The 19515-nt window shown below is 42.4% G+C and overlaps 1 protein-coding gene and 1 long non-coding RNA gene across 6 annotated transcripts in view; one reads left to right on the top strand and one right to left on the bottom strand.

Annotated features, from left to right (window-relative positions):
• LOC142830923 (uncharacterized) overlaps positions 1-15332 on the bottom strand; it is a 120993-nt gene extending 105661 nt beyond the window's left edge. Inside the window, exon 1 of the long non-coding RNA XR_012906472.1 lies at positions 13764-15332. This is a non-coding gene — a long non-coding RNA (uncharacterized LOC142830923). The remainder of the gene's footprint in view (positions 1-13763) is intronic.
• The window catches only part of FGD5 (FYVE, RhoGEF and PH domain containing 5), a 189523-nt gene that overhangs the window by 153948 nt on the left and 16060 nt on the right, over positions 1-19515 (top strand). For all 5 annotated transcript variants that reach the window (XM_025189555.2, XM_025189558.2, XM_025189554.2 and 2 more), the window contains exons 13-14: positions 8908-8991; positions 10138-10217. In XM_025189555.2, coding sequence (XP_025045340.2) covers positions 8908-8991; positions 10138-10217 — 164 coding nt within the window. The remainder of the gene's footprint in view (positions 1-8907; positions 8992-10137; positions 10218-19515) is intronic.

Raw genomic sequence — 19515 nt, 5'->3', positions numbered from 1 at the left:
TTCCAGATGTTTTCAAGTATCTTTTTGGGATGGGGCGGGGCAGGAGAAGCAGACATGAAGCTGAAGACTATCATTTTTTTCCTTCACTGTCTTGTATAGAATTTCCTTAAGGCAACAAACCTTTGTTTGATTTCCCATCTCCCTATGGAACAGTTCAGTAGTCCAAGATGCGATTGTCAGGTGAGCAGATCACATGACTCTGCCATCCATAAGTCAATAGCATTATGAAATGTCCATAGGAAGACCAAGCCTATTCATAGTCCGTTTTCTAGCTGACGGGCCTGCAGCCCTGTCTGGCTTTTCCATTGCACCTGAAATGTCAGCAGGAGGAGTGTCCCAATGCAGCAAATATGAAATACAGATACATAGGTCAATATTGCTAATTTCAGGTACAAAAAAAAGTATATGCATACAGATGGGATAATTATATTCAGAAATACCTCGACACCTTACATAAAGCACATCTCGGATACATCATTCATATGCTTTATAAAAATATGCTTCTGATATGAAAGGCCACATCACACACATCTTCTAGATCATCCCTGAAACCCTTCAACTCATCTCTGCCAATACAAACAATCTTGGCCTGCAGCACCCACATCTAATCACCAGCACTGGTTAAGCATCTATATCAGGGTGGGCAATAACACAGCAACTGTTTGCCAGGGTTAGTCCCTGGCGGGCCGACACTGCTATATTTACTTTCATGGCCACGGGTACTATTGTTTGCAGCTCCTGTTGGCCGTGGATCACCATTCATGGCCAACGGAAGCAGCAGGAAGCAGCCCAGACTGGGACAACACTTCCCATAGCTCCCATTGGCTGGAAACAGTGATCTGCAGCCAGCACAAGCTGCCATCACCAGTACCTGCTACCAGGCAGGTAAATATATTGGTGGGGGTCCACCAGGAGCTAACCCTAACAGACTGGATCCGGCCCACGAGCTGGTATTTACCCACCCCGATCTATATACATATTGACCTGCAAGACTCTTCAGTACTAGGCAGAGGTCCACCAATGCATCTCAGGGCTGACCTCCAGCAACCCCTGTTAGTCCAGCTATGAAAACCTCTGGATTTGACTTTTAACTGTACTAGAAAAAAAACTTCCAAGGGAAAACCCTAGATTTTCAAATCATCATTCATTCAAAATCCTGATGAATATTCTAAAAGCAAGACCCTAATTCTATTGAAGTTACTGGCAAAACTCCAGAGGGATCAGAATTTGGCCTGAAATATTTTGGTGTAAGTGTGTGTGTAAGCCATGCATGTATTTTATGCAAGTGCGTAATGTCTATTGTGTATGCCAGGCTCTGCCAGGCTACTGCAAGGCTAAAGGAGCTGGCTGGCTGTGCAAGTTGATGGTATTGTTGAATCTGGTGTTTCCTGGCAGGATGTTTGGAGTGTTTTGCTGGGCGCCTGTTTCCTTTTTCCAGTCTCTGTTTACACGGATGCTGGAGCCTCTTTGCAGAGAGCGCAGAATGAGCTGCTGAAGCTGGCAGGCCTCCTAATCGCACACACACCCAATCTGCAACTACAGGACTCTTCGATTCAGAGACTCTTATCTCACATTTCCAAGAATTTCTCTACAAAAGCTGCTTGTGTTGGACATGAGGCTGGGGAAGCTGTCATTGGCTAGGAGATTTTGTTCAATACTCCAGACAAGCGGGCTGGAGTTTAGCAAGAGTCAGAGAAGTACAATGCCATCCCAGCTTCAGGCTCAATCCTGCACCCTTGAAGTTAATAGTTTTATCATTGACTGATCTGAGAGCAACAGAGGACCTTTGCAGCATGATGTTAGGACAATCAAATGTGTGGCTGGCATTTCTATGGAATAAATTAATTGGATTTAGTTAGTACTAGGGGTAGGTGAATTTATTTTGAATCCACTTGAACATCATAGATTTGAAAATTCAATGTGAACTGTAATGTTATTGGTCTCAGAGAGGTAGCCATGTTAGTCTGTAACTTAAAACAATGAGTGGTCCTGTAGTACCTTAGAAACTAACAAAAAAAAAAAATATAGGCAGTATCATGCATTAACAGGTGTGTTGTGAGCAAGACATGAGAAGTCATTCTTCCGCTCTACTTTGCGCTGGTTAGGCCTCAGTTGGAGTATTGTGTCCAGTTCTGGGCACCGCATTTCAAGAAAGATGTGCAGAAATTGGAGAGGGTCCAGAGAAGAAGAACGAGAATGATTAAAGGTTTAGAGAACATGACCTATGAGGGAAGGCTGAAGGAATTGGGTTTGTTTAGTTTAGAAAAGAGAAGACTGAGGGGGGACATGATAGCTATTTTCAGGTATCTAAAAAGGTGTCATAAGGAGGAAGGAGAAAACTTGTTCATCTTGTCCTCTGAGGATAAAACAAGAAGCAATGGGCTTAAACTGCAGCAAGGGAGGTTTAGGTTGGACATTAGGAAAAAGTTCCTAACTGTCAGGGTAGTCAAACACTGGAATAAATTGCCCAGGAAGGTTGTGGAATCCCCATCTCTGGAGATATTTAAGAGTAGGTTTGATAAATGTCTATCAGAGATGGTCTAGACAGTATTTGGTCCTGCCATGAGTGCAGGGGACTGGATTCAATGACCTCTCGAGGTCCTTTCCAGTCCTAGTATTCTAGGATTATGATTCTATGAGCTTTTGTGGGCACAACCCACTTCTTCAGATGATGCCCACAAAAGTTCATGATACTATCTACATTTTTTATTAGTTTCTGGGAGTATGTCTACACAGCTGAGTTCTTTCGGAATAACTGAAATGATATTAAAATAATTTCGTGTCATGTAGATGCAGTCTATGTTATTTCAGAATAATGTCAAAATAATGTCCAGCTGGAGGACTTCTTATTCCGACTCCTCTAACACTCCTCATAAAATGAGGAAGGGAAGTTGGGGGAAGAGTGCTTTATCTCAAAATAACTGCTGTGTAGACAGCACCAAAAGTCGAAATAAGCTATTACGACTTAAGCTATGCAATTAGCATAGCTCAAGTTGCGTAGCTTATTTTGAGTTTAGCCCTGCTGTGTAGAAGTGCTCTACGGTGCTACAGGACCACTCATTTTTGTAATGTTATTGGGTTCACACCATATTTAGAAAGGATTGTGATGAAAGGAACTGAGGGAGAAGAGTTAGAGAGAGGGAATGTATTTGTGATCTGAGAGAGGGGGAGAGTGTGTGATGGGGGCACAAAATGGAAATATTAGTTTAATCTATATCTCCTGTGCAGTTCAAGAACCCCAGTCATTTAAAACCCTCGGTGATCTCTGGCACATTGACCTTCCTTAATCTCAAACCTATGATGCTATGTATTGCCATGCAAACCTCTATGACAGTTGCATCCACTGGGGTCTTCCTAATCTTAAACGAGTGCCCAACTGACTAATAACTATCCAGGGCAGCCAGTTTGCGCAAGCTTTTTCCTGGCCATTTTTCTCCTTGTGATCTGGAACTGCAGTGTTGAATCTAGTTCACCAAAGAGGTCTGTGAAACTCTCCTTCAGCATATATAGTTACTTCTGTTTATCCCAAGTCTTGAGAACACAATAGGTTTGAAGTATGTAATGGTCATCAGGACCCAAAAGTGGTGCTCCACACGCTGAATATCAACTTTGGGAATCTGGCTCCAGAGTAGCCCACTTCGTGCAATGTTGCCTCATGATTATAACAACAACTCTATCAGCTGCTAGTCTTGGTCTCTGGCTCTTCACAGGCATTGCCAGAAAGGTCTCCACCTCCTTACCTCAGACCTCCAACAACTGATTTTCAAAATTTCAGTAAAAACTAAGTCAATAGAAGTTTTACCATCCATGTAAGTGGAGGCAACATAGGACCCCACAGAGAAAAATACTGTAAAATCCTTAGGACAATCACACATATGGCAGGAGTTTCTGGAAACTAAGCAAGGAGTGAGAGTTGAGTATTTAGTCTGGCCTCCACTTCCCAAAGACAAAGACATCCCCAAGGATTGGGGCAATTTGATATCCTCTATCACAATTCCCGTGGGACTCCCAGAGGCTGCCAGAGCATCTTTCTTTACCTTTCAGAAGCCACTATTCAAAAAGCTGTGCAGGGAACCATGGGATAGGTATCCAATGGGCAGTGCCACCGCAATGGTGCAGAAGAGCACAAATGTGGGACGTGGGCATAGGCAGCAAGTTATATGGGCCAGAGATGCTCAAACACCATGAATATTCAGGGCCCAGAGCTCCGCTCCAGCAATGTTAACTGCAACACAGGCCGAGTGGCTATGATGAATTTGGAAGCTGGGAGCAGCACAGCTTTTGCAGCAGGAAGTTGTATTATAAACAGAGGCAGTGTGATTAGTGTAACAAAAGACTTGTAATTAAAAGTGAACTAAGGATCATTAGATGGTCCCAAAAGCATTGTCAGGTACTTCAGTCAAAAGATAAGAAATAAAAGGTGGGCTAATGGGAGTTTTGCTAGGGAGTTTAGAGGCAGTTTGATGCCGTCTAGATACACTTAAAACTCAACTTTCTTTAAACTTCTTTAAACTAAACCAAAACCACCTGATTTAAAAAAATAAACATCAAGAAATTATGAATTAAATTAAAAGAGAATGCAAGCAGAAGCCCAACAATGGAGTGGGAGCTATCCAGTTTATTGCACCCAATGTAGCATGTATGATTTCTTACCCTATGGGCAGGTGGCATGTGTGTGCATTTGGTGCAAAGAGCTCCTGGCCCTCCAAGAATATACACAGGCTTTGGAGATCAGGGTGGCTAAACTGAAAGAACTAAGGGAGGCAGAGACTTACATAGATTAGACTTTCAGGGACACAGTAGGGCGGTCTCACATCTGGTCAGACAGCCTCTGTGTTGAGGAATGTGAAAGTCTCAGGGAAGGAGAACATCCAAGTGGAGCAGGGGAAAATAATCCCATAGTTCGGACTATCCTTCCAGATGATGTTGTGGTATCCTCTTGTACTACAGATACCTCTTGGGGGGAGGGAACTCCAGTTATTACATAGAGACAGGTGTTAGCAATGAGGGATTCAATCAGAAACAACTGGGCTTGTGATGTCCAGGAAAACCACATGGTGACTTGTCAACCTGACGTGAGGGTTGTGGAGACATATAGACAGACTTATGTGTAGTGCTTTGGAAGAGCCACTGATCATGGTATTTATAGGAACCAATGACATGGGGAAGGATAGGAGAAAGGTCCTGGAGGCCAAATTTAGGCTGATAGGTAAGAGACTGAAATCCAGGATCTCCATGGTAACGTTCTCTGCAATGTTTCCAGTTCCACATGCCGTGCCAGTTAGACAGGCAGAACTGCAGGGTCTCAATGCATGGATGAGAACAATGGTTTAGGACGGAGGAGGTTAGATTTATTAAGAATTGGGGCAATTTTGGAGGAAAGGGGAGCCTATACAGGAAGGATGGCCTCCATGTAAATCAAAATGGAACTATAGAGTTGGCACTTAAAATTAAAAAGGTTCTAGAGCAGTTTTTAAACTAGGAGCTAGGGAAAGTTGACAGGTGTGAAGGAGTACATTGATCAGACAAAGCCATCCCTTAAGGGAGGATCTATTAGTAGAAATTCTCTGTGTCCTAGAAAAGTGGAGAGGGTGGAAGATAATAAGATACAAGTAAGATCCCGCAAACTGAAAAAAAATCATCCTAATTTTATTGAGACAAGTCATTGTTAGTGGGACCTTTAAGAGACTGGAGCCACATTTCTTCTCTTTATGCAGCATGGCAAAAGAGAAGAAAAAACAACCCCCCACCTTCAGAGGGCAATTACAAAACAGAGCCATCATCAGTGATTAATAAAATCTTGGGATACTAATCAAGGCTGCCATGGCAACAGAATGCACTGGGGGGTGGCTTCGTTAACCAACAATGAAAGAGTGCCTTGGCTTTTAAAAATATTTTTTTATAAATAAAATAAATAGGGTTTGCAGCCAAAGAGGCAGAGCAATACATGCTAGGAAGATACTGTGTTTTTATGAGTATTTTTGTGTATGTGTGTGGTTTAGTGTCCTTCCTTAGCTGCCTTTTCTGTGTTTGGAATGACCCCAAAGTTTGTGGCAAAGGAGAAGACTGCTTTCTCTTGTAATCCAGTAACTTTTGAAAATATAAGGGATCCTCTGTCTCTGTCTTCCTCTCTCTGGCAGGATCTCCAAGTGAAAGTGAAAATAAACAGAAGAAAATCAAGGTCATTGTCATGTGCTAATAAAAAGTCTTCCTTTCTTTTTTTAGCAATTGCTGCAATCCCAGCAGATACTAGCTTCAATTAAAAGGCCTATCCCTCCAGTGGGATCAAACAAACAATAGTTTATTCCAGATTCTTTTCAATGAAGTGTTTATTATAGGTTTACCTCCCTTAAACGCTCTGATCCCCACTTTCCAGTAAGATGTGATGAATTCCCCTCTGTGGCTATGCACAGCCCTGGTTCAACGGAGAATCATAATATGATCAGTACAGTGCAAGTGTCACTGTGCTGATTAGATTAATGTTAGCACAGCTGGTAATTTATGAAGCAATAAGTAAATGGTATAAAAACTCCATGACAAGCCATTTGTCACCCAGTTCTATGGAAATTTTATTGCAATGCCATTAGAGGAGTAAACACTTCACTTTAGAATAGAGCCTGTAGCTGAAGACTTTTCTTCCTTCTTATAGTTATCGTTTGAATGTAATAACACTTTTCATGTGAGGGTCTCAAAGAACTTTACAAATACTAACAAATTAAGCCTCAGCCCTGAGAAGTACATACCCCATTTTAAATATTGGCAACTGAGGCACAGATCTGCCCTATGTCAGATAGTGGCTGCACCAAGAACAGAACCTGCGGTGAACCTACTGAAGTCAATGGGAGCTTTATCATTGATTTCAGAGTGGCCAGGTTTTTACTCCATGGGTGTGTCTAGACTACATGCCTCGTCGATGGAGGCATGTAGATTAGACAGATAGGCAAAGGGAAATGAAGCTGCGATTTAAATAATCACGGCTTCATTTAAATTTACATGGCTGCCGCACTGAGCCGACAAACAGCTGATCAGCTGTTTGTCGGCTCAGCGCGCTAGTCTGGATGCTCCCCTGCCGACAAAGCCCTTTGTCGGCAGCCCCGTTATTCCTCGTGGGATGAGGTTTACCGGGGCCGCCGACAAAGGGCTTTGATGTCGGCAGGGGAGCATCCAGACTAGCGCGCTGAGCCGACAAACAGCTGATCAGCTGTTTGTTGGATCAGCTGTTTGTCGGCTCAGCGCGGCAGCCATGTAAATTTAAATGAAGCCGTGATTATTTAAATCGCAGCTTCATTTCCCTTTGCCCAATAAACAAATCTACATGGCTCCGTCGACAGAGCCATGTAGTGTAGACATACCCCATGAGTCCTAAGTCCAAGTCTCCCTTCTCTAACCATTAGAAACTGTTCCATCTCTGGAAGAAAGCTGAACCACAACCTCCAAAGAAAACAGAGGATTCCACTTTCCTTTTTTTCAGGCAAGGGCTTTGGTGAGAGCAGGGGAGGAGAGAAAAATGTTTAGGTCATAGAAAAGGAAATTACCAGGTGGCAGCTCACTGCCCCCGATAAGTACGCTCATGATCAGGAAGGGGGGCAGCAGGGTTCAAACTTCGATCCATTGAGCCCAGCAGAGTTACACTAAGGAAGAATTTGTCTCTTTTTGTTTAAAGCTATTTTAAAAACAAACAAGTTCTAGGTAGGAAGATGGGACTTTATGTAGCGGGTGGGTTTTTCCTCTCTCTCCACCCTTTGGCATGTATCAGATGCAGCACAAGCATCCAGTGTAAGGTCCTCTGTTGAAGATAATGCTTGTTGAGTTAAGTCAGATCATAGTAGGGCCTTGGAAAACATGACAGTAGGATTCCTGGCACCTTCCCCAAGATCATTGCAACTTATACCCACATTTAATTATGTATTCATTGAAAGACTACAGAGAATGGAAAACTAGGCTAAGGCCCAGCCCTAATCACAGTTTATTTTCATTCTCAGAGAGATAATGCAAGGTTGTCCACAGCTCAGTGTGAAGGGTAACACTTTCCGTACTAAGGGATGGCATGTCCACTGCCTCTCTCAAGCCTTCTCAGTACGCACACCATGACTCTTGCACCACGTTTCTGAAGATTTCTCTGATCGTGGATGCCAGTTTCTCCAAGCTTTGAGTACTAATGTGCATACACAGTGGTAATAGCTCCAGAGCTGCAGGTTCAAAGTGCATTAGCCAGGATTTGTATGTGCTGAGATGGTGCATTCAGATCATCTGTAGCCTTTTCTTTAACACAAACAGATATTTCATGTGTACTGAACACTTAGGCTATGTCTAGACTGCAAGCCTCTTTCGAAAGAGCCTCTTTCGAAAGATACTTTCGAAAGAGCCTCTTTCGAAAGAGAGCGTCTAGACTGCACGTTGAACTTTCGAAAAAGCGGCTTGCTTTTTCGAAAGAAAGCATCCAGTGAGTCTGGATGCTCTCTTTCGAAGAAGCCCTATTTACATTGAAGAACGCCTTCTTTCGAAAGAGGAACTTTCGAAAGAAGGCGTTCTTCCTCGTGAAATGAGGTTTACCGCCATCGAAAGAAAAGCTGCGTTCTTTCGATTTAATTTCGAAAGAACGCAGCTTGAGTCTGGACGCAGGTGAGGTTTTTTCGAAAAAAGGCTACTTTTTTTGAAAAAACCCCTGAGTCTGGACACAGCCTTAGTAATTAAGAAATGTGCCTAATCCAGAATCCAAGCACCCTTGAGCTTTGGAGAAATTTGGTTTTGGATCTGAACTCTGTCACTCATGCCTCTCTTTAGTAACAATTCATGCAATTGAAGTCAAGTCACTGCTGGCTCTGGGCATTCATCCCACTCAGGAATAATGGTTAAGCTTGCAAGACATATTGCAAACTATTGATTTTGCCTTTTCTTTTTGTATAGATGAATGATGTTCTGCTGTACACATATCCCCAGAAGGATGGCAAATACCGACTGAAGAACACCTTGGCTGTGTCTGGCATGAGGGTAATGCTTAGAATAGCCTGGCATTGACGTTTATTTGGGGCTTATTGGCTGCCTTGTTAATTCTTTGCCAGTTTATGTCTCTTTTCCAATTGTCTGAAAGGAAAAAGGGTACTTTATCTTATGAGTCCCTTGTCTGCTCAGGAATTAAAGAGGAAAATATACAATGTACAAATAAAAGAGTATCTAAAAGATTGCCAGTTAGCATAACTACCTCATTTGGGCTGGTAATGAATAAAGCAAACCAAGAGTTACTGTCTGATCAAGACTTTTCACCGAAGCTAAGAAAGGAAAAGACATCACATCTAGTCCTTTCCCATTTCCCTGCCCCCAGCCACTGCATGACTGTTCCCTACAATATACTAACTAGGGTATTAGCAAGTCTTGTTTTATAAACCCTTGTGTAACCGCCACCTGGGACGTCAAGCTGACTATAGGAGCCTCTATCCTCTGAGCTAAAAGCCAGCTAGCTCCCTGCCAATGCTGTAGAGGTCTTTTGATCTTAACTGTTGCTGTGGTCTAGGTGCCACTTGCATTGCTCAGTAACCACACAAGGTGTGTGGGTTACAGCACCTCCTAAAAATTCACACACGTCATTCCCTTCTCCAGGAGCTTTTATGTCCATTCCCTTCTGCCTGTGTTGTCATGTTAATTTTATCCCAAAAAGCAATCTAGACTTCCCAAGAAAATCAGGAACAGAGAAATAAAACGGGTACAGAGTAAGAAATATCTGGCAGGCTTTGTTTTACTACATACATTACAGAGGCATGTGCAGACTGCTGGCCTGTCTCCTCAGCACAGAAAGGACTGGCCACATTCCCAAAGTTTTCAAACCCTTTCTTCAGAGTAGTTTTTATACTATACCTGGAACCATCTATACATGGAACACTACCCAAGTTGCAATAATATGGACCAAAAATCCGACCTGGATCATCCCAACTGATCCTGCACCCACTGTCACATTGTGCTGGACCCATTACCTTGTCCACACTAGTCTTTTAGCAACTGAGGACACCATGACTTTGATAGCTAACACTCAAACTGTTGGAGCTCCACAGATACCTGTGTATCAAAAGTTTTACTATATGCTGACTGACCATAGATGGTTTCAATCACTCCATCCTTCATTTACGCATCATTTGTTTCTAGGTCAGCCGCCCAGTGACAGAAAAAGCCCAAAACGTCTTGAAGATTGAATGTGCCGAACACTGCCTCACTCTGTCAGCAAGGTATTCTCTCATACCAGCTATAGCAGAGGATGTTTATTTTGGGTATATCTCTAGACCAGCTCACCCACTCTCCAAGACTTAATTGGTATCCCACTATTTTTAAACTCTATTTCAACCTATGTCATTGTGACAGGTAGTGGTCAAGTGCTTGATTATAAAGAGGGCATTCATTTACATGTAAGGCTCATAAGACACAAATTGAATACTGATGAGTAAAAAGCTGGGCCTCAGCACCTGATAAGATTTTGAGCAGAATAGAAAATCCATGTCTAATAAGTCTGAGCCTTCTTCCTTCATATTTTACAACTTTTTCCCTGTCACACTGAGAACCCAGCTTTGTCTCCCTCCCCTTTATAACTTCACTTGTCAGCACAAGTCACTGGGGTTACCCAAGGGTTAATGAAAAATAGTAATTAGCCAATTCCACACCATAGATTTAAAGGTATTTAAAGGTACTTAAATGACAGTTAAAACAGAAATTAAACTTTATCGATGATGTAATGATGTCTTTTTGTTAAAAGGAATTTTCCTAATGAATTTAGACAAAGTTAGTACTGATCACAATAAGGGAGAGTTTTCTGTCTTCTTGTCACATGCTGACAGCAAAAAGAATTAGTACATCAATTTCTGAGCAGAAGGAAAGAATATTTGTTTTTGTTGGTTTTAATTGCAAAGGTGTCTTACAAATTTGGTGCTAGTGGATCAGGGAGATAGCAAAGAAAAAGGAACAGTATAAGATTTTCAGATACATTATTTAAAATTAAAATGATTCCGCCTCAGTTCAGTTGATCATGCAGATGAGGTGATCCTAGCTTGGAGAACTTAAATTCCCATCTCAAGTCTCCACCTACAATATGTCCGGAAGCACAGTAGGCTTCCACAAATGGCATGCATATTGGAACCAACTGAATAGATTAGGAGGGTGTTTTCCTTTTCCTCACTCATTCAAATCAAAATCCTTCTCTTATAAGGAACATTTGCCACCTGTGCCCAATGCACAGATTAGAATACTATGTTTGATACTTTTATTATCTGTATTGGATGTCCATCCAGTGCCATAAAGAGTCCAAACTGTGGCACTGGATGGGCATCCAATACAGATACTAAAAGAAGCTCATGCAGTATACATTAGGCCACTTGTGGAGCCTCCCAACCTCCTTACGTAGAGAGGCTGCCATATCCTCCCTACCTTCAGCTGGTGCCAACTCCAGCTCTAGCCCTGTGCAAGCTGGTGGTAGCTACCCAGTGGATCTGAGCTACCCACTGTCAGTTAAAAAAGCAGGAGATGTATGGCTCTGTGTGGCCAGGACAGTACATAGCTAGATACCCACTGCCTTAGTTCAGAGAAGTTCTAATGCAAATGAAGACCACGTATCAAGGCAGAAATGTATTTTGCAGCACACTGGAAGCTGTGCCCTGATTCTCCATTGGTCTTGTTACACTATGCAGTTGGTGCTCTTTTAAAGGCTGAGGCAGACTCCAGTGGGAGTTGCATGTGAAATTAGGGCTGGAAGCAGAAAGGCTGCCCTATGGAAATGAGGGGCAGATAGTGCTCTTTCACGGGGATCAGTCACAAATACAAGGAGCCTCTCCCTCCTGCTGCTGTTCATTCAAGGGCAAATCATAAGTGAAGTCTTTGTAACACACCCTAGGGCACAAATCACCTCTGGGGGTAGAGAGGAGGCATGGTTATTGCACCATTTTCTCTCAACTCTAGCTGGCCAAGCTGCCCAGTCACACATGGGAGAACATGCTACACTCTCCTGAATGAAGGCACTGTGGGTGGACTCTGCTGGGCACCAGGGAATACCAGCAGGCTTTGGATCTCCCTGAGGCAACATGTTTTCCATTGCTTCCAGGTTGATTGATACAAGCCTCTGACAAGGGTCAGTTATGAACTGCCACAGTCTTAAGGCCTTTGCATTTACATAAGGCAAGAAGTACACATAAAGGAGCTGAGGACATGACATAAGCAGCAAATACGAAGAGAACAGAAAAGGCACTAAACTGATAAGCAGAACTTCTGGTTCTGGTTCACACGGCACAGCTGTATGAAAAGAGGGTAGTGTCAAGCACTAGCATCTACTACTGAAAATGTCCTACCTAGAGAGCCTAATTATTTAGCTTGCAGGGAGCAGGTGATGGTACTAAGTCACTCTTGTAGAAAAGAGTAGGATGCTGCCATACCTTTACATACATTTCAGATTTCTCTTCTTCAGACACAATTGTAAGCAGGTGGTACCGATATAAAACCTAACTATGGATATGTCTATGCTGCAACGGGGTTGGGAAGGGAGTGACTACAGCACATGTGGACATATTCATGCTATCTTTAATTTAGCTAGCTCACATACTGATGGCAATGAAACAGCTGTACAAGCCTCCCCACTCCCCCCCCCCCCCAAACCCTGGTATTCATTCAGGTAGCTACCCTGTGCAGCCACAGTTTCACTACTATTGGTCCTCATGCATGCGACCATCACACTTCCAATTGCAGTGCAGACATGGGCTTAGAAAGCCAAGGGAGAATGCAGTCAGTCAATCAATATGAAGGTACAGAAAGACTGCCATGGCATTACAATCAGTAAGAGAGTCCTAATCCAGGCCAAATCAAGTTTTTATAGTTACTTATCCATAGGCTAATGTATAGAAAACAAAACTGAATACTAAATCCATAATTATAAAATAAAAAAACACACGTAAATAAGGATTTTAAAATAAGTAAATCAATAACCACATCAAATCACAATGCTTTTTTTCCCCTTATTTTAGCAGCTGACCATGCAAATAGGCCAATCTCTTGGATCACAGGTACTTTGCCTGTTCCTAATAAATTCTGTTTTCTGAGAGATCATAGAAAAAGGCAGCCAGAATAAAAACATAGAAAGCCCTTTTGACCACCAGTGGCAATACGAATTATAGCATAACAGAGAGTGGGGAAGGTCATCCAGCTGCCCTTAGTCACATGGACAAAGGTGGTCGCTTTTTGGATACCAGTATATCAACCTTCTAGAAAAGCTATCTGCAAGGCTTGAAACAGGAAGGCCCTCCTTAACATATTACACAAAATATCTAAATATTTAGCATACTTTTTTAAACAAGGAGAACCAAGGTGACATATTTAACATAGAAACTACTGCCACATCCACCTGCTTGTTAAAATCCTCTAGTTGCAACTTAATTACAGATTGATTTAAAATTTATATCAAATCATTTCCAAATCTGACAAACCTAAAAAATGCAAACAATATTGAATATTCTCTAACCAAGGAAATTACATGAGAAAGTCCTCCTGAGCTGTTTTTCTAAGCATAACCTTGACAAACACTGGGGTTGCATGTTAAGAATGTGAAGTCAAAAGCTGCCATTGCCATGTTGTACTTTGGTCAGATTAGAATTCATGCCTGTCCTGCTCTGAGAAAAGCAGGGTGGAGTGGTATTTGACAGACCAAGAATCTTCATGAGAAATTAGTTTTGAATCACTTCCAATCCCTAAAGATTATTCCATCCCCATATTTCTGTACCAAACAAAATTTGAGCACGTACCTTGTCTATTTCAGGTCAGTTTCTCTTGCTGCACAGATGTCCCCTGCTGTCAGTGACAGCATAGTGACAATCCAACTTTCTGTTTTGTTAGACTAAACTTACTGTAAAAGTAAATGATGTGTCATCTTGGTGACTGACAGCTTATAACAAAGTAGTCCCCAGAAATCATTCTCAATGCCAAGTGTGGCAATACTGGAGTTTGAGAGTTGTGCACTTTGAGCTGTTCACAGCCTCCAAAACTTCAGCAAAAATCCCTTTGATCCTTCATACAACCAATGAGTGAGTTAACTGGGATCAGGTCAGTGCCAATTGACATTATTCATTTTATAAGCCAGTAGCCATGTGTTATCCTCACACTTAGACATTATAACAGTTTGTGATTATTGCCTAGAGATGTTTAATGGAGGGAACAGGTGAAAAGGGTCTGTTTGCAGATTAAGCTTTTATTGACAGATCATCCCTGATCAGCTGTCCTTACCAAAATGACTTTGATTCACACCATTAAATCAGCCATGCTTTCATATTTGTAAAGCCACATCTTGAACCTCAAGTGATTAGAATTTTCTGGCAAATAAAAGGTTGACAGAACTGAGGAAAAGAATTCATCCACACTTTTTGATGGAAAATGCAGATTCAGCAAAACAAAATGTTTATTAAATTTGTGTCAGTTTCAAATTGTTTAAAAAATTGAAATGTTTTGATTTTTTGAGCTTTGAAATGACTTTTTGTTTTTAGATGTCTTTTAATTTTGTTTTAATGTAAATACTTAACTAATTGGTCAAATTGAAAAAATGTTTTAATGATGAAATAAAACAATTTGTTTGACCCAACACAAATGTTTTAGCAACATTTCAAAATTGCCCAGGAAACAACAAATCCATTATTTACCCAGTTCTGGAGGTTAAACCTATGTTGGTGCCACTTAGACTAACCCTTTGGAGACTAGGGATGTAACTATAGCCTGGTGAGTAGTCATTTGTCTAGTATAATGATTCTCAACTTTTTGCTTGTACCCCCCTTCTTTTTGTCTATAGTTGTTTATGTCCCTTCTCTCACAAACCCCCCAACACACACACACACACCCAGCTCTGAAGGCAGACTGGAGGCCAAAATAAAAGTGGCAATGTCAATATAATTTTTCACAGCAGACTCAGCACGCCGTTGCCACGGTTACTTCTGTGCTGCTGCTGCCACCTCAGGGCTGACAGCTGAAACTGCCACCACTTCCAGGTAAGAGACTGGGGCTATGTCTATACTGCAGGGCTGCGTCTAGACTGGAATGATTTTGCGCAAATACTTTTAACAGAAAAGTTTTTCCGTTAAAAGTATATGCGCAAGAGCACGTCTATACTGGCATGTGCCTTTGTGCAAAAGATTTGCTTTTGTGCAAAAGCATCTGTGCCAGTGTAGACGCTCTCTTGCGCAAGAAAGCTCGGATGGCCATTTTAGCCATTGGGCTTTCTTGCACAAGAAATTAACTTGTCTGTCTACACTGGCCCTCTTGTGCAAGAATACTTGCACAAGAGGGCTTATCCCCGAGCGGGAGCATCCGAGTATTTGCGCAAGAACCATTGATTTTATACAGTACAAAGTCAGTGTTCTTGCGCAAATACTTGAGGCCAGTTTAGACAGGCGGCAAGATTTTGCGCAAAAGCAACTGCTTTTGCGCAAAATCTTGCCAGTCTAGACGCAGCCCAGAGTTTTTTTGCAAAAACTCGCAGAGCGTCCACACTACCAGCGCATTTTTGCACAAGAAATGTATGGTAGATCGTCAGAAGACAGGGCTTTTTGCACAAGAGTTATTCCTCTTTCTACGAATAAGCCTTTTTGTGCAAAAGCTCTTGTGCAAAAAGGCATGTGTGGACAGACCACAAGGGTTTCTTGCACAAGAAATCCCTATCGGAAAAACCACAGGTGCTCTTGTGGCCATTCTGTAAATGGCAATCAGAGCTTTCTTGTGCAAGAGCGTCCATGACAGTGTGGACACTCTCTTGCACAAAAACACATGGCAGTGTGGACGTGCTCTTGCACAAGAACTTTTTGCAGAAGATCTCTTCTGCAAAAAGTTATTGCACAAGAAGCCTGCACTGTAGATGTAGCCTGAGAGAGAAAGAAGGAAGGAGAAGTCCAAGCCCAGCTGCCTCCCAGTGAAGGACTGTAAAGAGGGGAAGAGAGCCAAGCTCAAGTGACAGAGCTCTGGCTGTCCTCTCTTATCCTCTTCCCCCACCTTCTCTCTGCAAGCCCTTTTCCCTGAGTCCCAGCTGCTAGGAGCTGACAGCCGGAGGTTCATAAAAAATTACGCACAGAGTTCATGCTTCCCTGGACACATTCCTGTGCTTCCATAGTTTGAGAACCGCTGAGCCAGTAAGGCTGGGAAATATCGACATTTTAGGCTTAATATGCTTTCCATTCAACCCAGTCATATTTTCCATAAAACAACACTGGAAGTGAAATCTTGGGGGGAAGGAGCAAAGTTAGCAAAGTATTGAACAGTCCTGTACATCTTGACAATGAGGTGATGTACAGTATTGCAGTTCTTTGTCATGCAGCACTAATTCAGAACTGCAGGGACAGTGTCCATAAGCTATGTTTGCCAGAAATTGGGAATAGGTGACGGCAGATGGATCATTTGGTGATTACCAGTGCTGTTCATTCCTTCTGGGGCACCTGGCATTGGCCACTGTTGGACAACAGGATACTGGGCTGGATGTATCTTTAGTCTGAACCAGTACAGCTAGCTGTTCTTATGTTTTTACCAGTATGTATTATACCCTTGTCCTGGACCCTCTTTTTCCAATAGAATTGTTAAGTTTTACAGAGGCTGTTGTTTTTCACAGATGAGTGCTCTCTGGCTTTGTCTACACTGCCAGCTTTTGCCAGCAGGGAGTATGCAAATAAAGTGCTGATTAGCAGTTTGTCATGCTTAATTTGCATAATCTGAGAAATTTTTGCGCAAGGGGGTTTTGTGCAAAAACGAAAAGCGTGGACGTTTCCTTTTTGTGCAAAAACCCTTTTTTGTGCAAGATCTTTATCCCTCTCCGGGAGAGGGATAAGGATCTTGCACAAAAATGGGTTTTTGTGCTAAAAGGAAATGTCCACACTGCTTGTTTTTGCGCAAAAACGGCTCAAATAGATTATGCAAATGAAGTGTGACAGAATGCTAATCAGTGCTTAATTTGCATACTCTCTGCTGGCAAAAGCTGGCAATATAGACATAGCCATAGGCTATGTCTACACTGGCACATTCTCATGCAAAAACTCTTTTGCGGAAGAGTTCTTATGCAAAAACTCTTCCAGAAGAGGGCGTCTACACTGGCATGTACTTTTCTGCAAGAGATGTGCTTTTGTGCAAGAGCATCCATGCCAGTGTAGACGCTCTATTGTGCAAGAAAGCTCTGATGGCCATTTTAACCATAAGGCTTTCTTGTGCAAGAAATTCATGTTGCCTGTCTACACTGGCTTCTTGTGCAAGAACTGCTGCACAAAAGAGCTTATTCCTGAGCAGGAGTGTCAGAATTCTGGTGCAAGAAGCCCTGATTTCATACATTAGAATGTCAGTTTACTTGCACAAGAACACGCAGCCAGTGTAGACAGGCAGAAAGCTTTTGCACAAGAGCAGCCACTTTTGCGCAAGATCGCGCCAGTGTAGACACAGCCACAGTGTATAGAGATGCTAAGCCAGGGGTCATGGATTAACTCATGTGCTTCCCTGTTTGTCTGGGTTTCTTTAAGGTTACAACAGATAAATTGTTCTCAGTTGTCTTGTGTGTTGGCCTCCCTGTGCACAGAGGATATCACAATTCAGCAGCAGTGGGCATTGATTCCAGTACTGATTTTATACAGGGAGCCCTCATGGGAAGAGTGCTTAGCTTTAATGTGAATGCCTGGTATAGCTGGTGGAGGACAGAATACTCTGTCCCAAGCTCACACCTAAGTAACCAGAATATGGCACCGTTTACAATCGAGAATAAGAGTACAGCATTCCCTTCCCTGAACCAGCATGGAAATGTTGGCCTCCCGGATGGCTTTTGAAAATTAATTTGGTGCTTACCAATTTTGGAAAGAGTGGTTCAACTTCGGAAGGAATTCAGGGAGGTGTTCTCACACATAGCTGCTACATAGCTGTCACAGTGGTATTCTTCCCTGCGCCCACTGGTATACTGGTTCACCTCAGTCAAGTGGCTCTTCCTATCTCAGCCTGAGACTGAACAATTTTGAGTCCCTGTGGGGAAACTAACTGACTAATAGGGCGATCAGGAAAAATGTTGATTTTATGAATACAAGATCACACACATTAAGCACTCCGTTTTATTTCTGGACTCTCAGAATCTCAGATCAGAACTTGGGAGATTGACAGGAAAGCTGGAGTGGCGGATAAATGCAATACGAGCAGGTTTCCATGGTGTAAGGGTGACATCTAGTGGCCATCTTAAAGAATCACAAGCTTGCATTTGCTAGTGTCTCCAGTCCAGGGAAATGCAAATTTTCCCTTAAAAATGTCACATTAGCATCTTTCCAAGATCTTGAGAGCTGTGTTTAATTTGTCTGTAATGGAGTAAACTGAAACCAGTCTCATTTTCAATATGAGAGGCATCCTACCAAGAATCTATGTCCCAGCATGAAATCCTCCCAATTTACCTATGTAGCCAACACAGAAGTGACAAGCATCAACATGCAATACTTCACATAGGGTACGTCTACACTTGCACCTTAGTTCGAACTAGGGATGCAAATGTAGGCGACTGAAATTGCTAATGAAGCGGGGATTTAAACAGCCTGCGCTTCATTAGCATGATCTCACTGGTGTGTTACTCCGCTCAACAGCTGTTTCGAAAGTGAAAATGCACATCAGAACGTGTTAGTTTGAACCAAAGCCCTTGGTTCAAACTAACGTTACAAAAAATGAAGAGTAACATTAGTTTGAACCAAGGGGTTTGGTTCGAACTAACACATCCCGGTGCACACTTTCACTTTCAAAACAGCTGTTGAGCGGAGTAACACGCTGGTAAGATCATGCTAATGAAGCGCGGGCTATTTAAATCCCTGCTTCATTAGCAATTTCGGTCGCCTACATTTGCATCCCTAGTTCGAACTAGGGTGCAAGCGTAGATGTACCCTTAGATATGAGCAACCCAGGCAGAGGGTAGGTGCACTGGAGTGCAGTTCCCTTGCTTGCCTGGGCTACGTCTAGACTGCAGTTTTAAATCGGAAAAAGATACACAATTTGCGGTATGTAAATTGCGTATCTTTTTCGAATTTACTTCAAAAGAGGCTTTTCCAAAATTTGGCACATCTAAACATTGCCAAATTTTGGAAAAAAGTGCTCTTTTGACACCGTCCTTATGCCTCGTAGAACAAGGTTTACAGGGATGGCGAAAGCGCACGTCTGCTTTTTTGAAAAAATTATCGGAAAAGTGGATGCATTTCTTGGATGTGTCATTGTTTTTCTGGGATACCTCTGGTATCCCGGAAAAGTAATGCAGTCTAGACGTAGCCTTAGTGACCAGTGCAGAGACAAAACTAGTACTGTGGCCTAGGTTGTAATCTCCATCCTTAAGCCACACTGGAAAATCCATAGGCCATAAATGGCCAGACTGCATCAATCTAATCAGAAATATTGGAAATCTAACATTTAATTTTGTTCTTGGCCAAGAATTGATAATTCATCATGCTGGTGAAAGAAATAAAATGTCAGTAGATAGGAGCTTTCTCTCTTGATCCAGAAGCATCTTGAATCAGTCATTGCAGAGTT

Source organism: Pelodiscus sinensis, chromosome 11 (assembly GCF_049634645.1).
Source record: "Pelodiscus sinensis isolate JC-2024 chromosome 11, ASM4963464v1, whole genome shotgun sequence".
Taxonomy (NCBI): domain Eukaryota; kingdom Metazoa; phylum Chordata; order Testudines; family Trionychidae; genus Pelodiscus; species Pelodiscus sinensis.
Note: the sequence above shows the minus strand (reverse complement) of the source record. Positions and strands in the feature narration are given on the sequence as shown.